Here is a 15,627-nt window from a genome sequence, read left to right on the forward strand (position 1 = left end):
TTGATATTTTCTGCGCGCTTTGTATCTGAAAAATAGCCACAACAACAGAATTCTTTCTGGTCCATCTTCGCGAAGAAAATAGGCGAGGTTTGAGCATTTCCCCGAGCGCGAGCAGCAATGCAGTCCAATCAATTACGTTTAATTCAATTCACTTAAACTTCCAGCGCGCTGCGAAAGAGAAGCATTTATTGATAATGAATTCAGAGCGCTCCTCCTCCTCCTCCTCTCGTACTCCTGCTCGCCGCTGCGCATTAAGAGACAGCTGGCGATGAGAGGAATATCCCTCCACTCTCATCTCTGTCACCTCACTTGTGTTTTCCTCAAGCACTGCGGACAGAAAACGCTGTGTGCGGAGCTTTATAAGACACGGCACGAGGAGGATGCGGACCGCCGGGGTTTGGCCAGCGACCGTCACTCTCCTGGTCCCCCGGGACTGATTGTCGGTCAAAAATATTTAATGGGCGTTTGTATCGCCGTCTCCGCTGATTTCCGTGGATACTTGCTCGGATATTGTTGATAAAGCTCCAGGATGAAGAGGATGAACGTAAGCACTTCAAGTGTGTTACTGTGCAAGCATGCTGTCTGCATTCGGTGTGTGTTGAAGCGCGGCTGAGTTTATTTTGTTTGGAATCGGCTTTACTGTACGATCGACGCGCAACTTTATCGTCTTCGGATGTGTTTCAGGTGTAAGGTTAAGGCATGAAACGCGACTGAGACAAAGCGATCTTCAACTCTTAAAAAACAAGGATTAAGATCGTTGTTTGCTGAGACAGAAAATTATCGATTGTTCGTTCCATTTGTGCGGAGAGGCAGTTCGTGACCGGTAGCGTTTGCGCGTTTTCTGGTTGCACCATTATTAACTCTGAAAACCGGTATAAAGTGAGAAAGTAGACATGCTCTAGTGTGCCTTCTTACAAAGGCATTGCTCAAGCAATAAGCCATTTACAACTAGACATGAGAATCGATTCTGGTTGCGATTCTGATTCCTTTTAACGATTCAGTTTCCTTGGCGGTTTCAGTAGCAACTCAGGCTAATAAAGAAAAATCCGATTTGGGTGTGGAAAGAAATGCAATAATTGAATTGCATTCACTGCCCTCATCAGTGTGTTGCATTTCTTCAATAAATCAAAGGTAATAGACTAAATATTGCCAAAGAACGTTTACACAGACTTTTAATTAGCCTACTTTAATCAAATAATTTGCCCTAACTAGTAACTACAGTACAAGTAAAATACAAATATGGTACCATTTCATTCATTCATTCATGCATTCATTCATTTATTCATATCCTCTACTGACAAAACTCATAATGTGTTTTTTTTTTTTGATACATCGCCTTATGAACCACTCGGTATGTCTCACGGGCCTTAAGTAAAACATTTGGGGGAATTTATTTGAATTTGACAGCGTTCTAAAAATGTTGCGGTCATGCGCAAAAGATTGGAACGCAATTTACCTTACCCTTGCCGTCACTACGCGCCTACTACGCTCACAGAAATCGGTGTAACACCGGCTTTTTTGTTCGGGAATCGCAGTATCGCACTACAGTTACCGCTGTGTTTTGTTCAAGTTCACATAGCTACAGATAAGGTAGTAAATCGTATGCTTGAAAAATGTAAAAGTATGCTTGAAAATCTTGCACAACATGGATTGTTTAAAGTTAAAGATTAAAACATCTTGAAAATCTTACTCAACATTTAATAATTCCAGTCAAGATGGGAGTTCATCTGTCAAGTCTAGCACGCTGTTCCAAATTCAGCCACTGTCACTATGGTTACGAGAATAGAAAAGAACAGTCATTTTTGCAGAAATCGGACTACACTGGTCGCTGTACTGTATGTTTTGCGCTGTAAATTCAGTAGTGCGGTCACTGTGGTTTATACAACATTACACTATTGACAATAGTAGACATTTTTTGCTTGTGAAATTATGACATCTTCAGTCTTAAAGAGATTCCACCAAATTGTGTGTACATACGCAAGCATCCATCCATTCAATCTCTTGAGTATTTCAAACCCATCCATGAATTGTCCTGGATTTCTAAATTTGTTGAATTCTGTCAGCAGCCTCGCTGGAAGTCGCCACCCATGTGGCCGTCCGGAGTGGGCAGCAGGCAGCCCTGTCCCCGTGAATCTGCTCTGCGCAGAGCAGCCATTAGTGGGAACGTCCTTGCGCTCCCACCGTTCCATGTCCCTACGGGCAGGAGCGTCCGGGTCTTCATCTGTTCCAACCCTGATGGTGAGTAGCTTTTTCCCACACTGTAATGTAAAAAAATACTTTGGGTTCGTCAGAGTGCCACACTCGAAGAAGGCATTTGAAGGCTTCTGAAGGTGCACCAAATATCCTTTCCTACAAATGAGGTCACTGGAGGAACCGTTTATGGGGTTCTCAATTTTGTAAGTTCTTCAGAGAACTTACCTTTAAAAGGGCTAGAGGTTCTCCAGAAGGTTATCTCAATGTGATGAGGCACCATTTTGGGATTCCTAAGATCAAATGTATTTCATTTTTAAATAGTTTAGACTATTCACGATAAGTGCATAAATATGTGTGTATGAGAACTTGAGAATCACCTGGTACCAGGGACCATACTGACTGCAGTGCACACTGTTTTGTCAACCAGATTGACACCTGTTAATGTGTGAGCGATGTGCAAGACGTGCTTTATCATCCAATGTGTAAATGAACCAGATTTTACAGTAATGAATTCAGATTGTAATGGCAGTTCCAAATCATGCCGTTTCATAACACATGCTGCCATCCTTAGAGATATGGCCATTGCTAATGTCTGCAGGACCGCTGTCCCATGTGCTTTGACAAGAGCAGCAGTGACAGCAGTTAGTGGAGCCGTCTGTCTCAGCACTGAACATGGGTTTCAACATTCCACAAAAACCCAGGCCAAGCAACCGTGACACAAAATATTGTGCTGCTTTACAGTCATACAGCCTCTAGTATTAAAATAGGGGAGTTCTCAGTATTCAGTTAGCTCATGGCTGTGTGAAAGTGGTTAACGGCGTGGGAATTTCTTGCTCCTATCCTGGGAAATCGTTGATAGGTCATCATTTCCACCATTGATTGACTCATTTTTACATCTTAAGGTTTAAACCCAGGGCTGCTTAGAACTGACCTCAGATATAATGAGTGCTAGGGGAACTAGGCGGCACATATGCAGTCATAGATTTAAATATGGGCTGCAGGGAGACCTTAAAATAGTACTTCTAATCTAGGCGTAAACAAGCCAAGGGAAAGTATAAAATGGGTTAGGAGGGAGAAACAGAAATGGAGAAATGAGGAGCAGAGAGGTGAGAATGAAGTGAAAGGAGGGAAGATACCAGTGAATAAATTAGATCGGCGCAAGGATGTCTTAAATAAAATGATGACCTTTCAAGCTGAAGGATTCACCATAAAGACTCCTCTAAATTGCAGCTAACATATTCCACCTGTAGCTGCACTCGATCCTGGTGCTCATGGATGTGGTTACATGCATTATTCCTAAATAATAATAAAATGATTTACTTTTAAAAAATAGTATCCAGTATAATATTATAAAAATATTATATAATTATTAGTCTTTATATTAGGTGACCTTAACTACTATGTATTTACTATTTGGTACAATATCCTTATGTACATACATGTTTACGTCTTTAACCCTAACCTCAAACTCATTACCAGTAAATGTGAGAATTTTCCAGAATAACATAGTTACAGTAAATCCATTTTGTAGGTATTTAATGGTAGTAGTTAAGGCCACCTAATATAAAGTGTGACCAAATTCCTTTATTATTGTTTTTTAAAACATATTATAGCAATTATTTTAAATTATAAGGGGAAATGTGTTGTGTTAAATAGTTTAATATGAAGAGACAATAAATAAGCCATTCATTCAGTAGATTGATTTTCCTGAAAAGTGTTCACTGTGGCTCTGTAGTGCTGTCAAAACACTGTTCAGTTTGTTTGAGTATCCTGACCAGCCGATACAGCAACATTGGCTCAACCATTGTGTGAATTTGGGGCAGGACTATCTGTTTGTTTGACCAGTAGTAGACAGATGCAGTTTTCGGAAAAACCTGCTTGAAATAGTTGTTGTTTTTTTGCAATTTTATTTTTCATTTGGTGAAGCTAAGTTCAGCTTTAAGTTAAATAGCTTTAATGTATATTAAATTGTTTCTACATTCAAACACCATTTTGTGTGGTCACATTCAACTTTCAATTAATTCATGCAGTGCAACCTGGTCTTATACTGGAATATTGTAAATAGAGTGAGTTTGAAGCCACTTTTCAACGGAAATAGAAGGAAACTAGAGAGATTTTGTTCTGGTCAAAAGCAGTCAGCCCTGGAAAGTCAACTGCTTGAAGATGAGAGAGCGTGAGGTGGAATGTCGAATCTGATATACGGAACCTGTTAGATGCACAACTCAGAGGTGATGTCAAGGTAGAGATTTAATGACAATTTCAGCGAATGAACAAGCCTGCTGGGCTTTGGTGCAATGCTCTTCCCCCTTAAGCACTAGAGGGAGCAATTTATACATCACAGATTTACAAAAAAGGGAGTTGGCCTTGCATACACAGACTCATAACAACTATTTATGTCTTACTATTGTCACTCTTATACATCCCTTGACTTGAGAGGAATGATTTCAATTTGGTTAGAGCTATTGTAGAAGTCAGCTTTGTGATTTAGGGGGTCTACTAGGGGCAGTTAGGACAGCAGTTACTGGAGTCTTGCTGAGGTTGAGATTAAGGCTTTGTGGAAATGAATGTGATAACATTTAAATGCTTGTTTGTTTGTTTGTTTGTTTGTCTCTCTGTAGGGTAACCAAGGGCAACGAGTGTTTTATGTGCAGGAGTTTTATTCTGCTTTAAGGACCGTGAATTTAATGCCACTGTGCAACAGCATGGTGTTAACCATCACGATTTATTATGATGCATTCACATTGTTTTCAATGCTGGGTTAAATCAAGACTCAATACTCCTTCTGTTGTTTATTTTATTTATTTATACTTTTGGGGGGGTAAAAAGCCAAGAGAAAAATGTTTCTCTGAATGTATGATAACCATTTAAATTTTAGGTTCAATTGAGGCTGTTGTTAGATGCCGTAATGACACACTCTGTGGCTGAAAAGCATCTTTCTTTATTTATGACAGTTTTTTTAACTGTGCTTTTAAATGTGCATTCAGTGGTTCGGTGCAAATTTAAAAAGTTTTACGCACAAAGAAATAATCACCTGAATGGTGTACAGTCTCATTAGATGAAGACTGTACTCATAGTTTATATAAAACGGGTTTTAAATATGTATAATGTTGGTCATACCCTGTCAAATATCAAGATACGCTAGTAGTGTAGTGTTGTTTGCTAATGCGAAAAGCAAAAATGTTATCGTCCTTTACCAGTCGAGGCAGTGGGAGAATCACTACTTGTACGGCCTAAGAAGCAGAAAAGGTAAAAGTGTGTTAGCTAGCAAAAGAACTACTGAATGCACTTTTAAAACTGTAAGAAGGGCTCTTGGTGACATCGGCCAGTTAGGATTGTCATGACTTAATTTTCACAGACTCCAAAGTGATTAGTCACATGGCATTAAATTACAGCTCAAGTGATTGGCTCAAAAACAACTGTGTCCAAGAGCAGAGATAGTAGACCTATGCCAGCTGAGCAATTGAGATAAATTAAAATGCTGATAGATAGCGTTCTTTAACTATGATAGACATCTTTGGTTGAGTTCGTATTGCTGTGTTGGGCTAGTCCGACAGCTTGAACAAACCCAGTTTTAATTGCACTTTTCGGGACTATCAACCTATAAACTGCTTATTTATAGTCATCTTGGCATATTAAACTTTTATAGTATTTAAACATTTAAAAGATTAACGCTCTTTACCTTTAATGCAGCATTACTTAATAAGCGTTGCATTCAAAATCATTCAAATGGCTTATAATGATGGATAATTATGTGCTTTGAATATTCAGATAATATTTTTGCCTTTGAGCTTTTGGTAATTAGTTTACTAATGCCATGTAGCTAATGGATTGCCAACAGGAATGTGTTTTAGTCACAGATGGGATTTCGTTCAGTCGTTAAGCACACTCGGTCAGGCGCCTTTGATGGGGAGCAATTCTCGTTCCATCGTCCTCCATCTTGCGACCTCACCTAATCCCTCAGAGTCTTGTGCTTCAGCATCAGACAGCTGTATCAATACTGAGCTCATCTATATGCGACCATCCGTTCAGAGCCCGTGCTGCTGGAGACACATGTGAGCGCCCCATGGGAGCGACTGCACAAAGGCTTCACCCCAGATTATAGACATGAACGGACACAGCATTGAGAGCGAGATGCACACTTGCAGCTTGAGATTTCAAATGACACAGACAGTCATGAACTATTAAGGCGTGTTTAAAATGTTAAGTGACTATAAAAAATGTAATTGATGGTAATGTGGTGTGACATCTATTTTTGCTAGACCATACATACCATACAGCTAAGTTGTGGAAACACATTCTTAATATGTAGCCGCAATATCTTGAATGTGTGGGGCTCTGTAAATTTAAGAACATTTAACAAGAACAATGTTGCAGTATCTGATTTTATTCATTGAGAATTGATTGGCACATGAAACATTTGCATACATGCCAGAATGGAGCCAGGTGGTTGGCGGGTTGGGATTTGTGGCATTAGTTATTCCTTTTTGACAAAAGATTGCAAATCCAAACATTTTTTTAAAAATTCACAGAGAAAGCTTTATTGTGTTTCAAAAAAGCTAGATGAAGAGCAACAGAATGGAACAAAACACAGTTGGCACGAGACATTTTTGAGCTGTTAACACACAGAAAAGACACTTAAAACAGCATGATATTCTTGTTCTGTGACGCAATATCAGCTATCAGTGGAGAGCCTAAAGAATAGCCAACTGATACAGACAAGTAAAGAGAAAACTGTGCTTCAGAAGGGTTGAAATTAGCAAAATTTAGCAGACCAAGAAAGCATAGAGGGAGTGAAAAGGGAAAGAAAGATGTAAAAAGTTATAACGGTCAAAAATCTAGCATTCTAGCATATGTTTAGACAGAAAATCAATAAAAAACAACAGATAAACGCAAAAATGCATTCTGTGTGTGAACGGACTTTAAGTCTTGGAATGTGCACTTAAAGAAAGTTCTCTTTAATGCATGGGGGCTGGAAAATCTCATTCGTCTATACATCTGAGATGTTTAATGGCAGCCTTTCGGGCTTTGATTGGGGCTACAAGGCTTTATTATAGAAATTACAAGTCTTGTTCAAGTCTTTTATTTCTTACAGCCTTTCATGACGCCCTCCATCATCTTTCCTCGCTTTTCTTTATCCATTCAATCTAGTTCAGTAATGCTTTACAGGCACTACCCACCCCCATAGTGAATGAGCTCACTAGATTTCTCTCTTTTCAATTTTTTTTTTCTTTCTTTATCATTCTCAATCATATCAGACACTTCAAACATGCAACATGTAAATGTAAAGGCCAGTACAACGGCTCAAATAGCTGATGGTACTTTCATTTCTCTCTGTCACTCTATTTTTCTTCCTTTCTTTTTCTTCCTATCCATGCATATTTCAAACCTTATATCTTTGACAATTTCCTGATAGATGCATTCTGAAAGCTTCAATCTGTTATGGAAATGTACTGTCTAAAGTGCTCCCCAGTGCGTGGCACGTTAATTCATTTATGACGATATGAAGGTATCTACTTACGAGGTGCTTTTCCCTGGTGTTTTGCCAGTTTATACGTGTCTCGTCTACTAACTGGACACTAATGTGGTCTAAAGATTTTCTTTTGTTCTGAGGATGGTTTGTTTCATGTGGGGAGATTATTTCAACATTTCATTATAAGACCACAACAAACCTTTTAAAAAGAAGCTTCCCAGTGATGTTACAGGTTTAAAGGGATAGTTCACCCAAAAATGAAAATGATCCCATAATTTACTCACCCTCAAGCCATCCTACTGTAGGTGGAGGTGACATTCTTCTTTCAGACGAAAATACAAGCTGAGTTATATAGAAAAAAAACCTGGCTTGTCCAAGAATTATAATGGCAGCCCAAAATTTTAAGCTCAAAAAAGTGCATTCATCCATTATAAAAGTAATCCAAACGGCTCCTGGGGGGTTAATGAAGGCCTTCTGAACCAAGCCATGCGCTTGTGTAAGAAAGTAAAATATCTAGCTCTGCCAGACAGCATTCCGTATTCAACTTATGGAAAAAATGTAACTGGCGCGACTTATGATGTAGGACTTAGCGTTAGCATTTTGAAATGCGAGAGGCGTTACACTTTCTTCCTGGCTTCTTCGTAAATTGAATATGGAAGGTGGTCTGGCGGAAGATATTTTACTTATATTGTGTAATATTTATTTTACTTTTTTACACAAGTAAAATATCTAGCTACCGCCAGACCATCTTCCATATTCAATTTACAAAGAAGCCAGGAAGAAAGTGTAACGCCTCTCGCAGTTCAAGACGCTTACGTTAAGTCCTATACGTCGTGCCAGTTATGTTTTTGTTCCGTAAGTTGAATACGGAAGGCTGTCTGGCGGCAGCTAGATATTTTATTTTATAACATGTTAAATATGGATATTTGTCTTACTCAAATGTATGGCTCCGCTTCAGAAGGCCTTTCTTAACCCCCTGAGCCGTTTTGGATTACTTTTATAATGGATGGATGCACTTTTTTGGGCTTCAATTTTTGGGCTGCCATTTAATGCCATTATAAAGCTTGGTTCAGACAGGACCACTTTGGCAAATAACTTTCAGTTTATAGAAACACAAGTTATCTTTGGCGGTATGGTTCCTTTATGGGAGTTTGTGCTCCATAATAACAGAACATACAAGAGCTTTAGCATTAACCCCAATGGAACCATCAGCTTGAGTGATATACAGATGATTTAAGACACTTTAGTAATGTCTTTAAGCGAAACAGTGGTAACGTGTAGATGTGCAGTGAATCCCGGGACATATACTGTACCTTGGCTATGAGGATGAGTGTCTCTTGGCAGTGAGATCCATAACAGCTAGGACTTGAAGCCTTGGTAATCTGAAAAAAAAGATGACAGCCAAAAAGTAGATAGTAATATGCTGATACTTGTATATAGGAACGATTTGACAGCTGACCGTGTCAGCTGACCGCAGAACTATGCTTACATGGCCTGACTGAACTAACGTTGTGCTTGATATTAGCCAGGACATTTTTTAATATAACTCTGATTGTATTCGTCTAAAAGAAGAATGTCATATACTGTACATATTTTGAGGGTAATTTTATTTTTGGGTGAACTATCCCTTTAAGCTCCTCTGTTGTTTTGTTTGTGACATTCATAAATAAGGTCTTTGTTGTTAGGCAAATTTTGTGGGTGAAATCCAATCAATAGCAATCCACACAATCATGAATTTCGCGTGAAAGTTGGTTGCGTGAATTCATTGAACAGAAAGCTGCTTGGCTTGAAAGTGACTTCTAAATGAACTGTGCTTCATTCATTGCTACACTATTGACAAGAGATAGTCCACCTTTTATGCAACTTTTATGTGACAAGTTTTTAAGTTCTTTGCTTGCTTGGATAGTCTGGTTATTGTTTTGTCAGGGTGAAACATGCAACCACAGCATTTATCACTGAGAAAGTCTGGAAAAGTAAAACAGGAAAACAGCACAAGAGAAAAGTAATAGGCTGAGACTAGATACTTTATAGGACAGCCCAAAAAAGAACTGAATGGACAGTTATAAAAGATTTAAAACATGAAAGCCACACAAGCTGTTGAACCTGCCAAAAATCTTGACTAGGCTGACACAGATAGAGATGCTGTAGCGAGCTGTGACACACGCTGTGTTGGCTGCCTGTACCTAGAGGGTTCAGAACACATGATTGGCCTCATCCTCCACAGAGAGCTCTCCAGTCCGATTTCCCCGTTCTCTGTCGCAATATCAACCATCAGCGGAGAGCTTAAACAATAACAATCTGATACTGAAAAGTAGAAGAGAAAACCATGCTTCCATGCATATAAAATCACAATGACAAGCTCAGCTACCTTTGTCATTCTAAGGCAAATCAAAGCTTTGGAGACAAAGAAAGGCATGGAGGGAGTGGAAAGGGAAAGAAAGATGCAAAAAGAGATGTTTGACTAAGTAAGCATCATCTATTATGTGACCTTGAAATCAGACTGTCGTTTTAGGAAAGCAAATGTCATGTTCACATTAGAGACTATTTTAGATGTCAAAGGTTTGTAATTGCAGCTCTAATTGTTTGGTGAATAGGGCACTGGGGGTGTTTGAGGGTGTTTGCCTTGCGACTAGCAGCTGTGTACAGTAGTAAACACAGTAAGGCTGAGTATGTCATATTGTCTCATATTGCTCTGACTTGCTGTGACAAAGGGCATCATGGAATATTCAACAACATACACTGCTGCTGTGTAAAATTCTGAGGCCACTAGTGAAAATTCTTCTATTTTGCATGTTATGTGAAACAAATTCACTACAAATTAATTCATTATTGAAATATTTAAATTAATTTCAGAATGTCTTTTGTTTTAATGACAGTCAAGCATGAACTGCACACGTTTGTTTGTCATGATGATCAGGTTTTCCAGCATGATTTGAGATGATGTTTAATGGAAGACTTTGGAAGAACATTGACCATCTGAACAAAGAGTCACATGATCAGTGTCACTAATTTACTTATTTGATTTGTGACTAGAATAACAAAAAAATTATAATTTCATGTCATCTCGTAAACAGAAAGTAGCAGGATTTTGAAAATGTAATACAAAAATCCTACAACTTTCTATTCATTTCCAGGTTTTGAATCCCAGATTGTCTATGTGATCTCAGATGTTGTGTTTGTTTTTGCTCTGCTACTAGCAGCAGAGAACAGTAATGACTACAGTGTAAGCCGGGGAATCTCTGTTTTCAAGCCTTGCTGGCAGATATCCCCCGAGGAAAATACAGTGTATGAAAGAACGGACTGTTGAAGAGAGCAAAAGGCAGGGACTGAAATAGAGATGATTGTAAGTGTTTGTATGTGATTTACTCATAAGCATTCATGCATATAATGGAAAGTATCTGAGAAGGAAAGACCTTCACACTAACAAAACTACAGTGGTTTTTTGGACATGTATCACAGGAATGCCATGGTATTGTATTTACCATGTAAATACCATGGTAAATTAGTACAGTAATCATTCAGTACCAGTGTTGTTACAGTTAACTAAAAATAAAAATAAAACTATAAAAAATTGTTTAAATATTAGTTGAAAATAAAAGTTTAAGTCTAAGTACTAAAATAACAAACTAAAACTGAAATAAAAAATACATTAAAACTAAGTTAAAAAAGCAGAAGCTAAAAAATGATAAAAGTACATAACATTACTGAAAATAATTAAACCTAAAAATACAAAAATATACTGTTATTTTATAAATATTAAAAACACTGTTATTTTATTGTACTACGGTATAATATAAAAGACCATCACTGTACCATGGTACCGACACAATAAATGGATAAACAGAATAAGACTTACAAACAAAGATGTATGAATATTTACAGATGATTGTTTTCCCTCTCTGAATATTCATGCTTGTTTGTGTTTTGTTTGTTGTCACAGATACAGAAGCAGAGAGAAATGCTCTGAAAGAACATGTCTATCCCAAACTACGAGACTTCTGCAGGGAGAACTATGGCATTGAATTCCAGGTAACACAGCCTTCACTTTTCTGTAAATACTCTACAGCAGCCATTACGCTCATGACAAACAGATTTCTTTCTCTTTTTTCCTATCCTATCCTTCTACATCTGTGGGCTGGTGGGCTGGATTATGTGATCTCAGCACTGATATGCTGATATGTAAGGCGAAAAGCATGTCTCTTATATTCGCCCTCAGGAGCATGGCCCGAAATCCATCTCTCTCTTCCCCTGCTCTCCTCTGGAGTGGTATTTACAATGCAAATGGTTTGTTGTCTGAGAGAATGGAGCAGTGTGGAGATTTTCATCATGCAATTTGATAAACAAATGCAGGGCCTAGAAGAGGTACCGTGGCCATTGGCGCAAACAGTGTGCTGAGATTGAACTGAGGATACTTTGGTGTGGGGCTTGCCTGACCTGATTTCAAGACTATCCCCTACAGAAACAGATCTTTATGTACAGTATAAGTACTACGCCTTGCTAAATGCAAACATATTCTGTGATTTTTAGACTGTTTTTAGTGTTGCTGAAAACATAAGTGGACATTTAAAATTGTGATAATAACTAAGCATACTTCACAAGAGAGAAGTCTGACGTTTCACCGGCAGAGTTTAGACATTTTTATTACAAATTATGAGGTTGTTTTGTACATTTTGTTTTTTTTTATGCACGGGTGAATTGTTCACAATGAATAAGATCAATAACATGAATTTTAAGCCACGTTCATGCTGCCAGTGACACGCAACAACAAAACGGCATGATCCCATTCGCTTTCAACAGAGAGCTGGCGAGTGACTGGTAGAGGCAAGATGAAAGTGTGTCCAGTGATGAAACAAAGATGTGAAAAGTTCAACTTTATGCAAATGAGCAGCACATTTGAGGGACTACAAAATGCTTGTGAAATCCTCGAATCCTCTGTCCCTGGAGGTCACATATATATATATATATATATATACACACACACACAACCAGTCAAAAGTTTAGAAACGGTACTATTTTGATTGTTTTTGAAAGAAGTCTCTTCTGCTCACCAAGGCTGCATTTATGTTATAAAATTTTTTTAAAAAGCTGTAATATTGTGAAATATTATTCAAATGTAAAATAACTGTTTTCTATTTGAATATATATTTAAAAAAGTAATTTATTCCTGTGATGCAAAGCTGAATTTTGAGCATCACTACTCCAGTCTTCAGTGTCACACGATCCTTCAGGAAACATTCTAATATGATGATTTACTGCTCAAGAAACATTTATGATTATTATCAATGTTGAAAACAGTTGTGTAAAACTTTTTTTATGATTCTTTGATTAATAGAAAGTTCAAAAGAACAGTAATTATCTGAAATAGAAAGCTTTTGTAACATTGTGTACTATCGTTCAAAAGTTTTGGGTCGGTAAGAATCTTTTTTTGGGGGGGGGTATAACTTTTATTCAGCAAGGAGGCATTAAATTGATCAAGTGATGGTATAGAGATTTATAATGTTGCAAAAGCTTTATATTTCAGATAAATGCTGTTCTTTTGGATTTTTTTACTTTCTATTCATTAAATAATCCTGAAAAAAATGTACACAACTGTTTTCAACATTGATAATAAAAATAAATGGTTCTTGAGCAGCGAATCGGCATATTATAATGATTTCTGAAGGATCATGTGACTCTAAAGACTGGATTAATGATGCTGAAAATGATAAATTGCATTTGCATTGCAAAATATATTCAAATAGAAAAAAAAAACATTTAATTGTAAAAAATATTTCACAATAATACAGTTTTTGCTGTATATTTTGGATCAAATAAATGTAGCCTTGGTGAGCAGAAGAGACTTCTTTCAAAAACAATCAAAATAGTACAGTTTCCAAACTTTTGACTGGTAGTGTATGTATTTATATATATATATATATATATATATGTATATATATGTATATATATGCATGCATGCACTTTAATGACATCCCATTCTTAATCCGTAGGGTTTAATATGGAGTTGGCCCACCCTTTGCAGCTATAACAGCTTCAAATCTTCTAGGAAGGTTTTCCACAAGGTTTAGGAGTGTGTTTAGGAATTTTTGACCATTCTTCAAGAAGCGCATTTGTGAGGTCAGGCACTGATGTTGGACTGATGTGGTGCTTTACACCACTGCATCTGACACTTTGCATTGCACTTGGTGATATAAGGCTTGGATGCAGCTGCTCGGCCATGGAAACCCATTCCATGAAGCTCTCTACGCACTGGTCTTGAGCTAATCTGAAGGCCACACGAAGTTTGGAGGTCTGTAGCTATTGACTGCAGAAAGTTGGCGATCTGACCCCGCTCTGTGATTTTACGTGGTCTACCACTTGAGTTGCTGTTTTTCCCAATTGCTTCCACTTTGTTAAAATACCTCTAACAGTCGACCGGGGAATATTTAGTAGTGAGGAAATTTCACGAATGGACTTATTGCAAAGGTGGCAACCTATCACGGTACCACTCTTGAATTCATTGAGCTCCTGAGAGCGATCCATTCTTTCACAAATGTTTGTAGAAGCAGTCTGCATGCATAGGTGCTTGATTTTATACACCTATGGCCATGTAAGTGATTGGAACACCTGAATTCAATGATTTGGAGGGGTGTTCCAATACTTTTGGCAATATATAGTGTAGGCCTATATCAGTACCACACCCACTAGAAAAGTTAATGTTATTGAACACATGTGAGCACAGATGTTACCATATGGCAAATTAAACCTTAACCAAAAAACAAAAAAAAACAAAAAACAACAACAGAAAGCATAGTTTTTCATGACAACAGTTATTCAAATAAACCATCAGTAATAAAATAAAGAACAAAGCAACAAATTACAAGCAATATAACAAAGACACAATTGACGTGAAAAATGCTTGTTTTCCCGAAGTACCTAACAGCAGTATTCAGCAATAGCAAGTTTTGCAATTAGCATTTTCAGGTAAACATGCAGAAATTGAAAAGAAAGTAATCACAAGAAATGACATTGTCTTCAGCATGATTGTTCAAAATAATACAAATTACTGATTGAGTAATTCAACCAGTAAAATTGGTTTCATTATAAATGTCTTTAGTCTAACATGCTCAGTTCTAAATAGCTTATTAAATCTAAGTTATCAGGTGCAGTAAGAGTTTTCTCTTTATCTTGTCAATATGGTTTAGTTAATGTTATTATATAGTTATTAACTAGTTAGTAATTAATTAGTGTTATTATTATAGACAACAACAGATATTTTATGCTGCATATATTTGACACATCTGATTTTACTTAATTTTTTCTGTTTACGTAGACTTAAGATATAAATGACTGTGTTTACTAGCGGCTTCAGCTCAAGGTGTATGAGCGCTCTTCGCTGAGCACATTCGCAATTAAAGGCTTAAAAGCCACCTATCGGTCAGACACTGCCAATACCGAATTGAGTTAGTACTAATGATACACCAAAGAATGGTACATTTGCATTTATGCATTTAGCTGACTCTTTTATCTAAAGCAACTTACACTTCATTCAAGTTACACGTTTTTTCACTTGCTATGGTTTTACATATCTGGAAACAATTTTTGTTTTTGGCAATTTTAGTGACATTAACAAACACTCTGTAGCTTAAACTTGAGTCCTAAACTAAAGTGCCTCTTGAGTCCTGGTATTATCATTGTCTTATCCTTCATCATAGATGAGCCGTTCTATCACTGCTTATCCTTTCATGTCAGTTTATGCACATCAGGTGTGACTGATTTGAGAGTGAGATGAGACATCAAGGTCAGTCATCTGCCCAAATTAGTAATTGATCCATTGATAGTCATTGTGTAATACTGTACATGTTTGGGGTGTTGAATGTCTACAGTAGCCAGGAGTAACTGGTCAAATTAAATGTTTTTTTTTTTTTTTCAGGAGGTTTTTAATATATAACTGGATATGTTGGCCAATAAATTAGTCTTTTGCATTT

General features: G+C 37.4%; 1 protein-coding gene across 1 annotated transcript in view; it reads left to right on the top strand.

Annotated features, from left to right (window-relative positions):
• Positions 1 to 529: 529 nt before the first annotated feature.
• The window catches only part of nwd2 (NACHT and WD repeat domain containing 2), a gene marked incomplete at both ends in the record, with an annotated part of 69,199 nt that continues 54,101 nt past the window's right edge, over positions 530 to 15,627 (top strand). Inside the window, 3 exons of the mRNA XM_079808797.1 lie at positions 530 to 544; positions 2,067 to 2,238; positions 11,604 to 11,692. Coding sequence (XP_079664923.1) covers positions 530 to 544; positions 2,067 to 2,238; positions 11,604 to 11,692 — 276 coding nt within the window. The remainder of the gene's footprint in view (positions 545 to 2,066; positions 2,239 to 11,603; positions 11,693 to 15,627) is intronic.

Source organism: Gobio gobio (assembly GCF_949357685.1).
Source record: "Gobio gobio genome assembly, chromosome: 2".
In the NCBI taxonomy this organism is placed as follows: domain Eukaryota; kingdom Metazoa; phylum Chordata; class Actinopteri; order Cypriniformes; family Gobionidae; genus Gobio; species Gobio gobio.